Below are 17,769 nucleotides of genomic sequence, written 5' to 3'. Positions count from 1 at the left end.
TTATGGGAAGGCAGATAAGGATGGGAAAGTTCACATTTGTGTGAAATGGGTGCCTGGGATAAGCATGAACTGCTTTTTTGCACGGTTAGTTTGACTTCTTACCAAATGGCAACTAGGTTTACATTTTACCAGTGTAGAACAGTTACAATTCAGTTTAAATTCTTCCTGTTAGATTGCCACGATTCAAAGTAAAAGCCACAATCACTAACAAGAACACATCCTTAAAAAAACAAGGTGAAATAATGTATACATTGAAGCATTGTTAAGATGTACAGTTGTCTTCTGGGTCAGGAGAAACAAGATGGAGTTAATACATGTCTTACAAATAAGGAGGTGTCACTCTGACTCACCTTTTCTGTCTGCTTCTCTGACAGAAAGCAGATGTTTCCTAGGGATTTCTTTAATTACCTTGAATGTCTCTTGTAATTAACTGAGTCAGTTTTGATAAGCAGTCAAAAAGGTAAATGTGAGCTATCATATTATCTAGGTATTACCTATAAAGTGGCTCATAGATATCAGTGAAAGCATTAACCCCTAAAATTACAATAATTATAATAGTAGAATTAATGATTTTTGTGTGAGTTGCATGATCTGTCCCCAGCAGAGAGGCTAATATGTCCTCTCTATATATCAATGCCAATACATAAATGTACAGCAATCATATATTCCGTGCATACTTGCTGTAAAAGGCTAATATATTTTTTAATGTTTCAATGACTTTTCTAAATGTGCTTTCTTTGCATACTGATGTTCTTGTTTAGAAGGTTGAGAGCCTTTAGCATTTGTGTACATACATATTGAAGAAAAATGTGTCAGTATTTGATACCTCTTGGTAATGTAGCTGTTCTCAATGTGTGTATGAAAATACTGCTTTGTTCTTCTAAATTATTTGAATACAAGAGGCTTATCTGTAGGCATTTTGTCCTTCTGGGTTTCACATCTATGAAAAACTTTGTTCAACTAATGTAAACTGTACTAAAATAATATACTGCTTGAATGTAAAGCCTGTTTCTACTCCATTTCCTTATATTCCAAAAACGTTAGTTTACGATAAACTTGAAGGCACTAATGTAACACACTTTACTATTTGAATAGTTTCTATGTAGTTCTGCTCCTACTAGAAATGTATACTAAATTTTTACTGTGTCTAGAATTGTGTTCTTAGTAAAGAAAGGAATAGTGTTTGGAGAAACATTGAACACAACATCCAATATCAAAATATAATACTGTTAGTTATAAAGTTGTTAAATAACTGTCTATATTCACATGATAATCTGCAAAATGCTTTAATGATACTGCGTTCAAATTATTCTTTCTGCTTCTTTTCTTCAAATAATTTTGCAAGTATTTCAAATCAGGAATAAACTATCCAAAACTTCAGTTGTACTGCCTGAAGCAGTTCACAGGCATGATAGCACTGTGAAACTCAGATGTCTTCCTCTGTAAGCTTTACTGATGATCTATCACAATGATTTTTATTTCAGCATAGCATTTTGCTAGCTAATGTGAAGCAATTTAATTTCAAGAAAGGGATGGATTTATTTAAAAAAAAAAAGTTTCATATTTTTCCCATGATGTTTTGCTCAGGTAAATTGCAGTTCATCTCTGACATGTTCATGGGTATTCAGATATGAGATGAGATCATTAAACATCCCTGAAGAGCATGACAGTGTAGGGTCATGCTAGATAGTAGTATTCATGGGTGTCTGAGCACTTTTCTCTGTATCATTGCCATTTTTTCTGTTTAAAACACAGAGCTTTCTTTGGTGTGTGTACAGACACATATTTGCTATGATTAACTATGTTTAAAAAACTATAGAAGGTGGTCCATACACAAAATCCTGATGTGGATATGTCCATACCAACCTGGGAATGCTCTTTGTGTTAGCTGAAAAATTGAGATGTGTATAGCTCCAAGGAAAAATGGTTTTTTTGTGGAGTTTTTTTTCTACTCAAGAAAGGGCTGCTTTTTGAGGCTAAGCCAATTCTGTGTCTCAAATCAAGGATTAGATCTTCTAAAGCCAACTGGAGTTGTGCCCACACAAGCTGTGGAAGCATTTGGCCAGTTATATTTCTTTCAAGAAATACTCTGGGTTTTAGGATTTTAGTGAATGCAATTTATAAGAATTCTGCTTGTGTTCTTGAGCCCATTTCCTTCTCTCCTGTGTTAAAACACCTGAGAAGAAAACTGTGTTGAAACTTCCAGTTCTGTGCAGGATGGTATCATTATACACATGTATTGATTTTAAAGAGGTAAAGTCGGTGTCTCTTCAGAACAATACAAGTTTTTACTGACAGCAACTTAACATCGTGTTGCAAAAGCATTTGATTCATTCAAATGCATATATAGGTTTAAGTGCTGGACCTCTTGCTGCAGTTTATCCTTCATGTGTCTGGCAACCATCAGCAGTAGCCATGAATTGCATCAGGCGGGTATTGTGCTTCATATCTGTAATAGAAGCTGGACTTTAAAATAAAAACATAAGATAGGCCACAGAAATGAATGTATGGCATGCAGCTGAAATATTTGAAAACTGAAGCAGAAAGAATGATTGCCCAGCCTTCACAAAAAAATCCATCTTTCTATCTTAACTGTAGATTCTCCTCCCTGCCTAAGTGACACTTGGGCTTTCACTTGAAATCAGTTGTATATATAGTACACCTAACTTGCTGTATACTTAAAAAAAAGTAATTATTCTAGCTTGAGCCTTCTCCTGCTTTCTTGGTCAGGTATCTTTTTAAAATTTCTGTAGATAATTATTAACATAATTTTATGTATATAATTGTATTTATGTATATTTTATTATTGGATGTGGTTCATCCATACCAATGCAATTCATGCACTCATATGGCTCTTTGCATATTATGTCTGAGCAATTGGCCCTCTAAACTCATGGTTTTAGCTGAGGGTCTGACACTAAAACCAGGCTTCTAAGAAGCTCTATTACAGTTTGAGTCTAAAATGCTTTGCAGTACAGATAAAGAACTGTATATAAAAAAAAAAGTTGCTTAAATTTTTGATTGCTTTGAGAATATTATTTTTTCAGCAACAGCATGGCAAATAAGTTAAAAAGAAGTAGTTGCAGCAAAACAGTGACTAACAAGTTCTCTGAAAGTAAATTTAAGTTACCTGCCAGTACAGCTGTGGAGTACTAGTGCTTCTGGCCCTGGGCAAAAGTATTCAGTGAGTTAACTTCTTTGATTTACATTCAAGTCCCTGGATAAGCTGCTTGAGTGCATTATGCTATATGAAAGTATCTTATCTGAATGCCTTAGTGGTACTGTATGTCTCTTGTGTAAGTCCATTAATACTTCAGTATGTTCCCTGAACCTTTGAGGTTTATTCCTCAAGATAAAGTAGACATATAAATAGATTTTTTTTTTCATTTTTAGTGTTTCAAAATGCCATTTTAGAATGACAAAATACTGTATCACTAAAATATCTTTATATTTCTCAGCAAGGTGACCCAAATAACAGAGATCACCCACTGCTCTAGTGATAGCCTGCTGACTCTTAAAGGTTTCTTAAAGCTGCTTGGCAGGTTGTGCAGTTCTGCAGCTGAGCACATTTTGAAATGGTTGTGACAAATGCTATATAGTTCCTTTTGGGATTCAGTGATTTCAGATGAACTGGTCACCTAAGCATAGTGCTGCTTGAACATAGAAATGAGTGTGGTGCGTGTACACGGTAAAACCAGTAATGTTTGAATTATAATGAAGCCGTTGATTTTTCTGAAAAGTACTTTTTACAAACTCAGTAATATTCTCCTGTTTGCTTGCTAGGGACAGGAGGAAACCCTTGTGTTAGCTTGGTCAGTTAAAATCCTTTCCTATATTTGTAGGGGGTTTTAGCCCACCTTTCACTCTCTGGACACAGGGCAGGGAGGCAAACTCGGGAGATGAGAGGGGAACCTGCTGCCACATGATGGCAGCAAAATCCTGCTCAGTACTAGGAGTTTCGATAGTCCTCCAGCTTTTGGGACTGTCTTCTCTTTCCCCACCCTTTCATAAGGAGAGCTAAAAGGGATGTTTTAAAAGTCTCTGGAGATAATGGAACCGTGGGTGCCTTTAATACATTCATTCTAGTAAAGCTGCATCTTCTCAAAACGCATCCTCTGGTTTATTAGCTAGTACATGCTGTTTGTTTTAAAAGTTATTAGTACATTTATCTTTGCTCTGAAATGTAACAGGCTTACAAATTATCAATTTATATGCTTGTTATCAAAACAAAAAAAAATCTGAATACAGAGAAGTAAGGGTGTAACGCATTCTGAATTAATTTTATTCTTTCTGAAACTATTATTTTCTTATCAAAAGAAGTGAAGACTGCCTTCTCTTTTTCCATGTTTGATATGACTGGGTTTGTCACATCATTATCTAAATTTAATGCTGCTCTCACTTTTGCATATTTCAGTTTCCTTATCTATTTTAAGTTATTTTAGTTTTTTAAGTCTTGTTATTTTTTAGTAGTACAATTGGGACTGTAAATCATCTGCTGCTTAGAAAGGCAGTATCCACAACTAGTGGATTTAATCTCCATCCTAAATTGTGCAATACTGTGGTCAGATTAATGCTGGCAGATTTGTAGTGGAGACCTGATGAGCCATGAGTAGAGATGTAGCAAGAGGCTTGTGTGATGAAGTGTAAAAGTTATTGGGACATGAAATGGCAAGGAGGCCATCTTAGGTGAGGGGGAGGTGTGGTGGTGGTAAGACATAAGCAACAGCACTGAGAGACAGAGACACAGGCACCATTGGCAAGCTCTGAGCTGCTGCTGGTCCAGTACTTTCAGTGTCAGTTCAGATACCTGTGTTTGTACCACAAACTGACTGTTTTGAAAGGACACAAAAGTTAAGGGCATTTGGAATTCCTGCTATGTCATTAGCACTACCTGACTCCTGTACCAACTAGATTGCTCAGAGCTCATTTCAGCAAGTACTTTGAACGCACCTCAGACCAATACCTCAGAAGTGATTGCTCGCTAAATGTACAGAAGGGGAGATCCCCAACTTGGAGCTTCACTCTGGCTCTTCTTCAAACGTCACAGCCATAGCTGCTTTGACTTGAGTGGTGTTTTAGTGAGTATTGCAAATAGCTTTTAGCTATATTATTATTGCTGTGGATATTTGTTACACACTGTTAAGCTTTGTAGAGACCCAAACAGCTGCCTGAAGCAGTCTAGTGGGATCTTTCTGGCTTTTAAGCACATGAGGACCAAGAAGATGCTTTGTTATTGTGACTGTTGTAATGTTGGTTTCTCATATATGCAGGTTAAAATGAAATTTAACCAAGACCTGCAAAACAACTTCATTAATGGGGAATTCTTTGTGGCATGCCTGTATAATAAGTTTACCTTGAGACATATTCAGACTCAAGGCTAGCTGATGCTTAACAAAGGGGATGACAGGCTGTGGCTTGGGCCAGATGGTCAGTGGTGTAAGGCAACTGTCACAGACTAATCAGTGAGGGGAAAAAGACAATTTTTCCAGTGCTGTGTGATTATACTAAAACATTCACAGTGTTGTATGATTGCTCAACTAGCTTATGTTTACTCAGTGTTCTTACAAAACTGAATTATGAGCCAGAAAAAAATTACTGACTTTATAACCAGTTACCGGTAGAGGGTGCTATGTATCTTTTGCATTTGATGAGCATAGGTTGTATGTTTATCAAAGATATTTTTAGTTAATAATTTATTATTCAGAATTTAGTTCAATTATACCTTTGCTTACATTAGCAGTGCAGTTTACTGTAGTAGATATTGATAACATTAATTTGATTCCGCAAATGGCCAGATTTTCTATTTAGCAAGATTCCATGTTGCACTGTGATCAGGTCTGTTATAATGATTTTATGATTAGAGAGTGTTTACTCTTATTTATATATGGTAATAAATTTATGGAATCTAGTTTATAGGCTTACAGAAATACAAACACCACCATTGCACTGGTATTTGCTCTGTGTGATAACAATGTCATCTGATGAGACATACAGCTTCTAAGCGGTTGTACAAGCAATTCAGCATTGGGGGTAGCAAGTAAGCATCAGAATGTGTGGAAAATAGGGATAAGGAAGAAAAAACCAGCAAACAAGATCTGAGGGGGACAGAAGATGAGGAAAGAGTAAGAAGACACAGAGAGATGTGACTGATGAATAAAAGGAGTAGGAGGCAGATGAAGGCCGGATGATGGCTTCTGATTTTGGAACTATTGTTTTGTTAACTCTGCCTTCCCGACTTCTCTGCCCTAATATCCTTTTCAGGCCTTCGAAGTTTTTGAATTTTTCTCACAGTCAGTGTCCCAGCTGCTTGCAGACTCTTCTGCCAGTTGCTGATAGGGGGAACCATGAATATTTTTCTGTAAACAGAAAATAGACTCTGAGCACTCTTGGCTTTTTGGTTTTCTTCAAGTCTGATGGGAGATGATTTGATCTCTTAAGTTAATTTGTGGAAGAAGTCTTATGAGTAAAAGAATTTTGATTTCTAAGAGCTGATAGAGCTGAGTACCAGGGGAATATTTTGGCCTATCTATCCTTCTGTCATTTCCATTCTTGGTAAATGTGGGATAAAAGACATGGTCCAATCCAGAAATACTCTTGAGTACACTTGGCTTTTGTAGAAAAACAGGTAAAGATGAAGAAAGATATTGGAGACTGACTCTTCATTTAGGAAGGAAGGCATGAGCAGCCACTGTTCTATACACCTGCTGTTTTACTGTGTCATGATTTTGGGCAGGAATTCCTAGGGTAGTGTTCCTGCATACCCTGGGCCATGCTTGTCTTTTTCCTGCTGTGAACAGGGAGTCCCAGGGTTGCACCCATAATGAAAGGAACAGGACAGATCATCCCAAAGAAACAAAAAGCCCAACCAAACACAAAATCCATTGCTTGCTTTCAAGCTGGGCAAGGTCACCCTTCAGAATCTGCAAAAGGCGTGGCTGTCCTCTGTAGTCCTTATCTGTGAGAATCTTCCACCTGGGAGGTATGCCTCTAGCCTTCCTCCCCTTTCTACTTGTCTAAATTTGTTGATTGAGATCCAGGCTCTTGGATCAGTTCCCATCCCTTCTGTTCTCTTTTGTTAATGACCACTGACAGGGTGCTGAACAAAGGAGATGTGCTCCTGCAAAGGAGATACCTTCTTCCAGATGGTTGCCTTGTGGCTGGGACTTGGTTGGACCAAGTCCTCATTTCCTACTGTCCCACAAAGGGAACATGATAGCTGTCCTGACTCTGTGGAGCAGATCATGCTTCTGACTGTAGCAGGAGGAGTGGGGAGTGCAGGGGAAGCCATTAAGGTCAGGAACAACATGAGGCACCCTCTTTTCTACTCAGCTGATGGCTCTGCTGGAGTGGCAGATGGTGAATATCAGGTCTGGGATGCCAGCCTGATAGCAGTCAAGGCTTTGAAAAAACTAAACTGTCTGGCTGAGAGACCAGAGGGCTGATGGCTCCTCTGGTGACATCCCAAGGCTGCTGGTGTTCCTGTTGGTCCAGGCAGAGCTAGCAAGTCCTGGAGGGGAGAAGGAGAGAGTGTGTGTGTTTCAAGCTATTGGTGTGACTCTTCAGCTCTGCTTCTAAGTAATCCCAACACTGAATCTTATCCCAGCACAGTGCTAGCCACTTCAGTGTAAGTTAACAGCCAGTTATGTGCAGGATAGCCACAATTTTAAAGCCCCTTTTGTTGAGATTAACAAGGGTTTACGTGACAGGCTTGGAGAATTGGCGCCCAAAGACAAGGAAGGTTAACTAAAATTACTAAGGTGGCTTGGGGGCAAGCATAGGGTATGCAAGATGAGAGTTTTATTCTTTGCCCTGCCACAGGCTTCCTGGCTGAATGTAGGCAGATTGCTCTAGTTTCTTCCTGCTTGTCTTTCCTTTATGGAAAATAGGAACGACAGGTATGAATACCTTGCATGAGCACTGAAGTGTTTTCACCTCATGCAGTTATGAAAGTAATAAGAGCCCAAGGCAGGCATCCAGAGGCAGAGGGGTAGTATGCTCAGAGCAGGGTGCCTGATATATAAACCCCATATGGAAGAAAATAAGCAAGAAGTATTCAAAATAGATCTTTTCTCCAGGTAACAATTATTCATTTCAATATAGTTCTTGCTGAGACCCAGTCAGTCATGTCATGGTAGCAAACCGTTTTTGCAACCCAACAGATATTGCTGCCATAAGTGCAGAAGACTTCCTCAAGTAAACCACTGAAGTGCTGTATCTACAACGTAAAGCAGTAAACACAGGGTGGAGGAGGGAGAAATAGCATCTTGCTCAGGGCCCTCCCAGGATGAATTTACGCTCAGTACGTGGGATACCTGAGCTAGCCTTATGTGAATTAGCCCATGTATTTTTGTCATACTGCTAGGGCAGAAGGAAGTTCTTGTAGCTTGAATTCTCAGTAGGGTAAATTAGTACTCACCGAATTCAGTGCAGATGAGGCCAGACTAGTTTAGTACCTAAATGAGCTTGCTTGAAAGCTAATCCAGGATCTCTGCAGTAGCTACCCTTCAGTTTTGCTCTGTAAATATGCAGCTCTTGACCTGAATTATTGTCAGTGGACAGAAAAAGGCAATTCTGAAGTGTGATTTATTGTAAGCGTTCATCTTGGGATGAGAAAAATTATGGTAAAGAAGTATCTGTTTCTCTGCAGTGGATGCAGTAGATCATGTGTATCTAAATATGGGCATTAACTGCTTTGTGGGCCCAGGCTCGATTTCAGGTTTGGAGGTAGAAGGCTTCATGTCCTGTGAGCCAACCAGTAATGTAGTTACAGGCTTCTTCCTGAAATGTTTCAGAAATACTAGGAAAATACTGCTTCTTAAAACAGTATTTTTCTTTCTCCTGTCTGTGCACAGTGAAATACAGTTCAGCTCCTCTAGTACTACCACTTCAGAGAGCCAAGAACCATCTTCTGGAGATCAAGCAGCGAGTGCACTTCAGCAGCAGCTCCTACTGATGGTGGCACGAAGGACCCTTTCAGAAAGCCCACGGGTACATTGTAATATCTCAGTTTCTAGCATTTTGATAAACTGCTTTATAAACAAATGCTGCAGGCTTGTTGCTGAGACAATTTTGTTGATTTTCTGTACTACTTTGCCTGGTGTATTGCTCATGTGGGAGAAGATATATTTAATGTTGATGGATGCAATTCAGCTGCTTTCTGCTGACACAGAGTACTGTCCTAGGGGAGTAGTTAAAGACTCCATCACCTAAAAAGTTGATCTTTTGTTTTCAGTCTTATGTCATTTGAAAGAAAGAGGACACAGCTGTTAGGATTTTGGACACACCACCAGATTTTAATAGTATGAAGTGTTTATTCCAGATTAGTTACTATCCTAAAACCTCATGTCTAGTTTCCCGTTTCTGAATTGGGCAACCAGACTTCTGGATGTCTTGTTGTGGAATGTCAAAACCACCTCCTCAATGCAGCTGGTAAAAAAAAAAAGGCCTTCGGAGTTCAGTTTGTATGGTAATATGTGGACATACTTGAACTTTACAGTGTTTGGGGTCTGTGACCAGTGGCTTAAGGCTGTAATCTGTTTTTTACAATTCCTTTTTATAATAGCTTTAACCTTTTCTTTTCTCCCATAGCAAATTCTAGTTTGATATTTATGAATAACCTTATAATGCCAGTTAATTATCTTTCATCTTAGATTTTGCACAGGAACTTAAAGCCAGAAGCAATTTGTATGAAGAAACTAAATTCAAAATCAGGAAATTATCCTGAATTGTGTATTTCAGATTTGGACAGACACTTTCATCTAAAGACTCAGATGTTATCCATATATTTATAATCCTGTAAACTGCCTGTAAATTAGAGAACAATTATTATGCCTTCCCCCCCGCCCCATCCCACGGGAAAACTGCACCAATAAGAAGTATGATGCATTGCTCAAGATCGCACAGCAAGTTTGTAACAAGGCCAGGCAGTAGTTTCAGAACTTTGTGGTTTCTGATTTTTTCTTAAACATGAAATTCTGAGCCTATGTAAGTCAGGAAAAGTTTTGTCATTGATTTCAAGGAAGCTAGGGTTTCAGACAGTCTCTGACACCATATAATTTTATGAGGTGAATTTTTGTAAGCCCTTTTTTTGATAAGAGGCACAATTAGACTTAGTGACTTGCTTAGGGCTAGTCATAGAGTTTCCTAAACACAGCTTCAAAATCTGACTCCAGCCCAAATACTGTGAGCCTCATGTAATGGCCTTCATCCAAATGTTACAGTTCCTCAGGAGCCAAAATGTTCACTTACGCACTCAGTTAAATATGTCTTAAGCTGTTCCAAGAACTGAACAATCAGATCCTCAGGTGTTTTTAATGGACTCTGCCACCATTTTGATTTCTTTTTTGTTTAGTTATAGTGAGCAATTTAGATTAGATGAGTTGAAGTTAATGATTGCGGTTGATTGTTTCACATTACTTTCTGTTGGGAAATAGGACCCAAGAGAAACAAAACTGTGCCACTATTAGCAAATGTAATATTTCAAAATATATTTTTTCTTTAAAAATGCCCCATCTTCATAATTAAGCGACTTTTTAAAGTGGTAGTAGTAGAAATATTAAAATTTGGAGTACCTAAACTACTTTTAGATTTTAAACTCAGTATGGGGAAGGGATTGCAATCAGTCCCACAGCTTTTAAATTACTTGGAATTGTTAATAAGTGAAAGAATACCAAATAGCCCAGCATCATCTTGCATGTCTGTACACTCAGAAACACGAGTGAGTTTCTGTCTTGTGCTCATAGAGGCTGAGTTACCTATCATTGCAGGGCTGTACACCTTAGTCAATCGGAGGCATGAGGTAAAATGCATAAACTTCAATTTCTTTCTCTGAAGCTTTAAGCTAGCCTGCTTTACTTCACATTTTTCAACAAACTGAGGATATCAATGAGTTGGTTCCCAGCTGACATGCAGCAAGACATTGTCACATGTAAATTATGCATAAAATTTGCTTTCCTGGAAAGTGAAAATTAGAAATTATTCCAATAACCTGAGAGAAAATTGAACAATTCCTTTGTGCAGGTGGACAGGTTGTTTAAAAGTGTATTGCTAACAGTTACCATTCAAGATGATGATTAATGACTTCACACAGAAATCACATTCTCTGACTAGGGAAGTTAATCTAACACAAAAAATTCTAATGTAAACATTGCCTAGAGTTCCATAATAGGTATATTTGTTATCTTATGTTGATCTCTAACAATGAGGGAGATGGGGCAGACTAGAAGGAGGTTGAAAACCACTGGACTTTACTGTGATTACAAATCTCAAATTCTTGAAAGCAAAATGATTTCCCCCCTCCCCCCCTCAATTATTAGTATACCTTGGAAAGAAATCACGACTTTGGTGAGGTTTTTCTGTTCTGTTGTCTAGCTTTGCAGTCTTGGCTGATGGTCTGTAGATAAGCCTCCCTCTCCACAAGTGTTGGTGAAGGAGTACAGGTGTAGCATTGAAGGAGATCTGAAACGCTGTAGTTCAGACCAGAAGAAAAGGCCTTAGAATATGACAAAAGCAATATCCAAAAGGATGAATTTATGAATTGGATGGTAAGATTAGAGACTAGTGATGTTTGTGCTTTTTTCGCATTTTTTTTTTTCTTCTCTTGCTGTTCTTGGGGATGTGCACCTGATGTGGTATTAGAAGCGTCTCAGGAAAGAAACAAAGCAGTGTTCTGGAAGGACAGTTGATAAGTCACGTCTGTAGGCCTTAAAGCCTACTTGATTTTTCTGATTAAAAATGAGGATTTGCCTTATCATGTGGTTTTTGGTTTGGTGTTGGGTTTTGTTGTTTGGTTTTTTTTTTAATAGCATTGGGCTATAATTAGCCTGATGCATGGAAAAATCTTAAAAAAAACCCCAACTTTAGTCAAACACTGGATTGGGTATAAAAAATAATTATTTTTTAAACTAATATTTAAGTTTAAAGCATATTATCACTGTTGAGCTCCACAACTGATGTAGCTTCTGTCCATCTGCAGTAAGTAAACGGGTGTGATATTTTTGTTTCTAATTTAAAATGAATAAAATAAATATACTCCAACTATCCCTTTTAGGAAAAAAAACCCAAACCAAACCCTAAAACTTCATGTAAATTTGGCATTTTAAACACCTGTTTTGCTGACAGCCATATGTCAAATATGAAAGAGTTTTTTTGTATGTCTGGATTGTTTGTTTTTAAAGCAACCAAGCCAGGACCCTGAGGATTCTTCATGTTCTTCAGCACAACGGAAACTGAACAGGCACTTTTACAGGTTTATTATATTCCCTGGCAAATGGATTAAAGTCTGGTATGATCGTCTTACCTTGTTGGCATTGTTGGACAGGTAAGCTTTTTTAATGCAACTCTATGTGGTGTTACAGTGGGTAGCTCCACATGTCCCTAGACCAATGCTGACCACTAGAGAGGGAAGAAGTGAACATTGTATTAGTGTCTTATATTCAGGTTGAGCAGACAGATGCATGTTTGCTTTAAGTTAAAGAAAATGTTTTTCTTCAGAGTTGATCTTGGTGGTTCTTGTTAACCTTTGTCTTCAAGCAGAGGTTTTGATTCATGTGAGCACCAGGCCTGTAGAATAGTCTTTAATTTGACAATCAGCTGTTGGATCCAATGGTTCTGAGATTTCTGATGAAAATATCAGGGTTTTGTGCAAAAATACAGAAGTGAAAGAGTCCTAAGATATTGTAAACCAAGTACTCCAATCTTTTTAAAAAAATAAATTATGGTGTGATATTCAGGAGGAGATCTTTCAGCTGTTCCCTCTGTTCCAGTTATTTGTTTAGAGAAAATTTCTTGTTTTGGCATCTCTCCTTTTTCTAGTCCCTCAGTTTCATTTGGCATTGACTCTGCAGGCAGTACCCTTTGCTATTATGCCTCATGTGGTAATCTACCGGACTACTAGGACCTTCAAACATGTTAGCCTACAAACCCAATGGCTGCTGGCTCTCCTGTCTCTGCTTTTGGGTGGGTGCTGTGCCATACATGTTGATATGGGGGGCTTCACGGCAGAAATTTCAGATGAGTTTTACATGTTGCAGAAATCAGGCTATATAGTCAGGGAGCTTAGGTCCAGAGCAGATACATATCCGTGGTGTCTTATCTGTCTGTTTCAATTGCATGGAAAGCATCTGCTGATAAATGCTTTTGTTATAGCCTGAATATTTTTTATCTCAGCTTCTGTGTTCTAATACAACAGATAAAACAAATAAAACATCAGATGACGAATTTGGTCTTTCATCTAATTCTTTGTTGTTAGGCATTAATTTAATGAAAAAATATGTCTTATTTCCTCATTTAAAAGTGTTTGGGTGGTGTTCTTTGTGGCTGTTTTCTTGTTGTGGTTTTGGTTTGTGTTTTGTTTCTTTTAAATAAACATACTCTTGCGTACATTCAAATCAGCTCCGTTGTGGAATTCTATTTGGGAAGTGAGACTGGAGAGTGCTGGACTTCATTGCATATGCCTTTTTTTCTGTACATTTTGGTGAATAAGGTCTTTGGCGTGGGGGTGAAATACTGTTGAACATGGAAATGTAGTTTTGGGAGCAAAACCTCAGATCCAGCACTGACAGTTCATACCAGCTGCAGATGGACTTGCCTTGCTCTAATGAATATATAACTAACTGTAATTTTCTTAACACTTTTGTTCATATAGGACAGAAGATATAAAGGAGAATGTATTTGCTGTCTTTCTAGTAGTTCTCGTTTCACTTCTTGGATTCCTGACTCTGAATCAGGGCTTCTGTAAAGATATCTGGGTTCTGTTGTTCTGTCTCGTGATGGCCAGCTGCCAGTATTCTCTCCTAAAGGTAGAACACAAGTTGATATGCAATTGCTGAATTTCTTGTAAATTCTACAAAGGCAAAATCCTGTAAGGAAACTTTTATTTTCTGTTTTGTTTTTTAGAGCGTTCAGCCTGATCCTGCTTCACCAATACATGTAAGTCTTGGCCAGTAGAACAAGTCTTTCTCCTTTGTTTTCACTTGTGTTCAGTGAAACACAGGTGTAAGTAGTTTGCCGTTCTAGGTGATTTATGAAAATGAGCACGATGTCTATGATTTTGAGACTTTACTACATTTAATTTTAAGCTGTTTGAATTTATCACTGATATTACAAAAGTGCTTTTTCTTTAAGCTAAAATATGCAGTAAAAACAAATGAATCTGGACTAGTTTGGATTATTTCCAGAGCTCAGTCACTGGTCAGTTGGGTCTTTAAATCCTTTTTTCTTTTTTTTTTTTTTTTTTTGAGATTGGGGATTGATTTATATATTTTTTTTAAATCTGATATTGCAAATTATTTCTCAATAGTGTTATTAGCTCATCAAACGGCACAGGTGTTTTCCCTTTGTTATAATGTGGTTACAGATTCTGTGCTTGTGTCCTGCAGAAATGGACAAATCTGTGTGTGAATGCAGACTGTAAGGATCTTTGCTGGTTGCTGTTTGTCGAGTATATCAGAGAAACTGAACTATGACGGTGACAATTGCCTTACAAAGAACCAGTTCCTTACCCAGGTCTGTCCTCCTAGGTTTAGAAGCATCATCCTACAACTGCAACCTGACCTCTCCACCTGTCACAGTGTATCAGCATTTTTGATTTGAAGATTTTGGAAGCTCTTTCAGTGGTCAGGAGCTCCCTGAGTTGATTTTACACCTGCTGCTGCTTAGTTGCTCGTGTTTCTTATTTAGCACTCTGAACATTTTTGAGGGCCCTCTATCTTCCCTTAGGGTTCAAAACCAGCATGTTGAAAACTGCAGGTCTGCTGGATCTTTTCTTTGGCAGGGAATAATTATTTTTGTCAGTTTAGAGGCTAGAAATACAGGCTGAACTTGAAAATGAGGTTACTTACAACTATACATTAAATTTTACAACTATACATTACAGCTACACATTTCACTGTCATGGATTTCAGAAGATTCTTACTTTCTTTTCCATGCCAGTTATTATGGACTGAACTTATGGTATTGTTGGTTATCATGCATTCATAGGAAATACCTGTCTGCATAGAAAGTAGGGAAGGCTAATAAACAGTAGCTTTCACAGTGTAGCGTAATATTTTCAATACATTAAAGAACTTTTCCTACTTCAGCGAAAGGTTGGGTTTTGTTGGGACTAAAATAATATTTGTCAGTTCAACTAGCACGTGTCTAGACATAACAATGTGAACTATAATCACATAGTTTGAACTTATTAGTAATGTGTACATTTATTTAAAGTAGGTGGCAAATAGTTTAATCAAAACTTCATTATAAACCTATTGTGCCCATATTTTTAATAGTATTAAAGGCAAAGTAGCTGTTGAAGATTAAACAAAACATTTTTTTGTGCAGAATCCACATTGGCATTTCAGACTTCCACAGTACTCTTACACGTATCATTCACCATATTGTAGTCTGTAAGTCATGCAGCAGTGTACCAGAGTAACAATAGGTGTATTCCCATCTTCCATATGCTTTTCTAAAACTTTCAGGGATGTTTTCTTGCAAACTTTTTGGTGCACCATGCAAACTCCAATGGAAATAAAATTTAGAGAGTTTTTCCACAGAGGGTTTTAAAGGTGGGAGGGATTATAGATCAAGTTAAAATAGAAGATTAGCTATTTCTACATTATATCTTTTAAAATCAATAGATATTCATAAAGGCTTGTTTGAGCTAGTAAGCACCACAAAAATAAGACAAGAATGAGAGAAAATATACTCCATGTACTGTTCCATAATTCATGTGACTACATTAAAATTAGAGAGAATAACATCTCTTGATGTTAATGTAAGGATGCCGAACAGCAGAGAGATTAAAGAATGATCAGTACCATGTCCATGAATAAAAATTCAGATGGGATTTTTCAGTGTGAAGCAAACCATCGTGAACCACAGATTCGCACACTGAATTAATTTCTATTCTTGGATCCATGAGTAGCCGTGATGCCTTATGTTATCCGTGCCTGCCAAGGAGGTTCCAAACTTCTTCTCTATCTTTCACATGCAGACTTTGTTACTGTTTGATGTGACTGTGTCATCTCTAGCCTATACCATTTTGAAAGACTCTACTTTAAAATATCATCCAGTGAATTCAGAAAACACAGTGCCCAGGGGTGCATAAGCTTTTGTTCTGAACTCTTTCTCAGCACCAGTGTATTCACTTCCTGGTGGTGAGGAAGAGCTGGCTGACTAACCCTATAAAGTCTGGTAGTCAGTTACTATTCTATTGGAGATAATCTTATTTCTTGTCCCACATACTCTGCTGTGACAGCTAGGCTCTCTGAGCTGAACACTATGTATTGTTTGTATACTGTCACTGTGGAAAGTGATGAGTTTCAGTATGTAGAGAAGAACCAATCTTGGATAATGTTTTGAATTTTTATATTCATTTATACTCATTGAATTTTGATAATAGTTCTGGTTTGATTAGCTTTGGTGTTTAAGCTGGAACTTCCTAGGTTCTACAGCTAATTCTGGTTACTGACATTTACTGTAGCAGCAGGTTTAGTACTGCTGCCTGCTACAAGATGAGAGCCTTATTTTCCTGTCAGCCTGTCCTTTAGCCTTTCCAGTTCTGGTCCATTTGGAGCTGGTGGCCTTTAATTGCTGTTCACACAGTGGTACGTGGTTCTGGGATGGTAAAGTTTGGGAACAGCCTCATCACTAGAGTGGTGGTGAGAAGAAAATAAAGTCCATCCCAAGTGTGAGTTGTATCAGTTTATTAACAGTAGAATATAAGGCAGGTGGCAGTGACTGCAGGGTATTAAATAGAGAGAACCTTGTCATGTGTGTTTCAAGGTTTTAGATAAGTGTCTTTGACTGCAGAGCTTCTTGATATTGGTTGGAAGTAGCAGCAGATTGGACAGTAAAGGCTGTGTCTGTAGTAAATGGCTATATAGAAGGATCATGAGAACTTGTGTATAAGGTGTCATAAGACACTTGTATAGCTCAGAATCTAGCTCAGGTTTACAAAGACATTTGAGCTTTGAAAGATTGCAGTCATGCTCTTAATAAAATTTACAGAATCACTCGCATAACTTCATTGTCTTGATCCCACTACCTGCCAAAGCAGATAGCAAACTCACTTGGGTAGCTACCATAGGCAGTTTCATAAATCCCATAAGGCACTCAAAAAGTATTTTTAATTTGTCCCTGTAAGCTCTTCTGTAGAACTGAGCACACACAATTTTCTTTTTATATAAAGCCTTCTGTCATCTTCCTCTTGCATGTGTGCACCCAAAAGCAAAAAAATCATTAGATCTTTCTGAAATTTGCCCATCAAAATGCTTTGCAGTCAAAAGTGCTATTTTACTAAATGGAAGTGTTTGTGAAAGTATTCTAGCTGCTTTGAAAGTTTTAATATTTTTATCAAAATGTAAGAGGCACCAGTGCTGTGTTTGTAGAATGTGAATATGTTTCTGAACATATTCATGAGAAACATGGACCTGAAAAAGTCAGTGACATTTTTTGGCAGACTTAGGGGAAGGAAGAGTTTTCACTGAAATTTTTATCAGTGGAGAAAAAAAATGATTGTTCAACAAACGAGATGTAAAATATAAAAGGAATCTTGCTTCATTATTTAAATTCTTCTGAAGGAGAATGCAGAATGAAGTAGTTTCACCAAGATAAAATCAGTTTTTCATGTAAAATTTTGATGAGTCTGTCTAGTAGAACAAAATCAGCCTTTAATATCTAAAATACCTTGTTAGTAAGTTGCACTGCCTCATGCCTAATTTGGTGAAGGGCTGACTAGCTTGGCCCTCAAGCACAAGAGAGCTTCAGCCCCCCCCCCCCCCCCCC

At 37.8% G+C, this 17,769-nt stretch overlaps 1 protein-coding gene across 2 annotated transcripts in view; it reads left to right on the top strand.

Annotated features, from left to right (window-relative positions):
- PCNX2 (pecanex 2) overlaps window positions 1–17,769 on the top strand; it is a 156,102-nt gene that overhangs the window by 21,390 nt on the left and 116,943 nt on the right. For both annotated transcript variants that reach the window (XM_026846485.1, XM_026846486.1), the window contains exons 8-11: window positions 8,853–8,988; window positions 12,177–12,319; window positions 13,646–13,799; window positions 13,897–13,929. In XM_026846485.1, coding sequence (XP_026702286.1) covers window positions 8,853–8,988; window positions 12,177–12,319; window positions 13,646–13,799; window positions 13,897–13,929 — 466 coding nt within the window. The remainder of the gene's footprint in view (window positions 1–8,852; window positions 8,989–12,176; window positions 12,320–13,645; window positions 13,800–13,896; window positions 13,930–17,769) is intronic.

Source organism: Athene cunicularia (assembly GCF_003259725.1).
Source record: "Athene cunicularia isolate RWA chromosome 3 unlocalized genomic scaffold, athCun1 chr3_part1, whole genome shotgun sequence".
Lineage (NCBI taxonomy): Eukaryota > Metazoa > Chordata > Aves > Strigiformes > Strigidae > Athene > Athene cunicularia.
The sequence above is the reverse complement of the archived record's forward strand: the minus strand, read 5'-3'. Positions and strand labels throughout refer to the sequence as shown.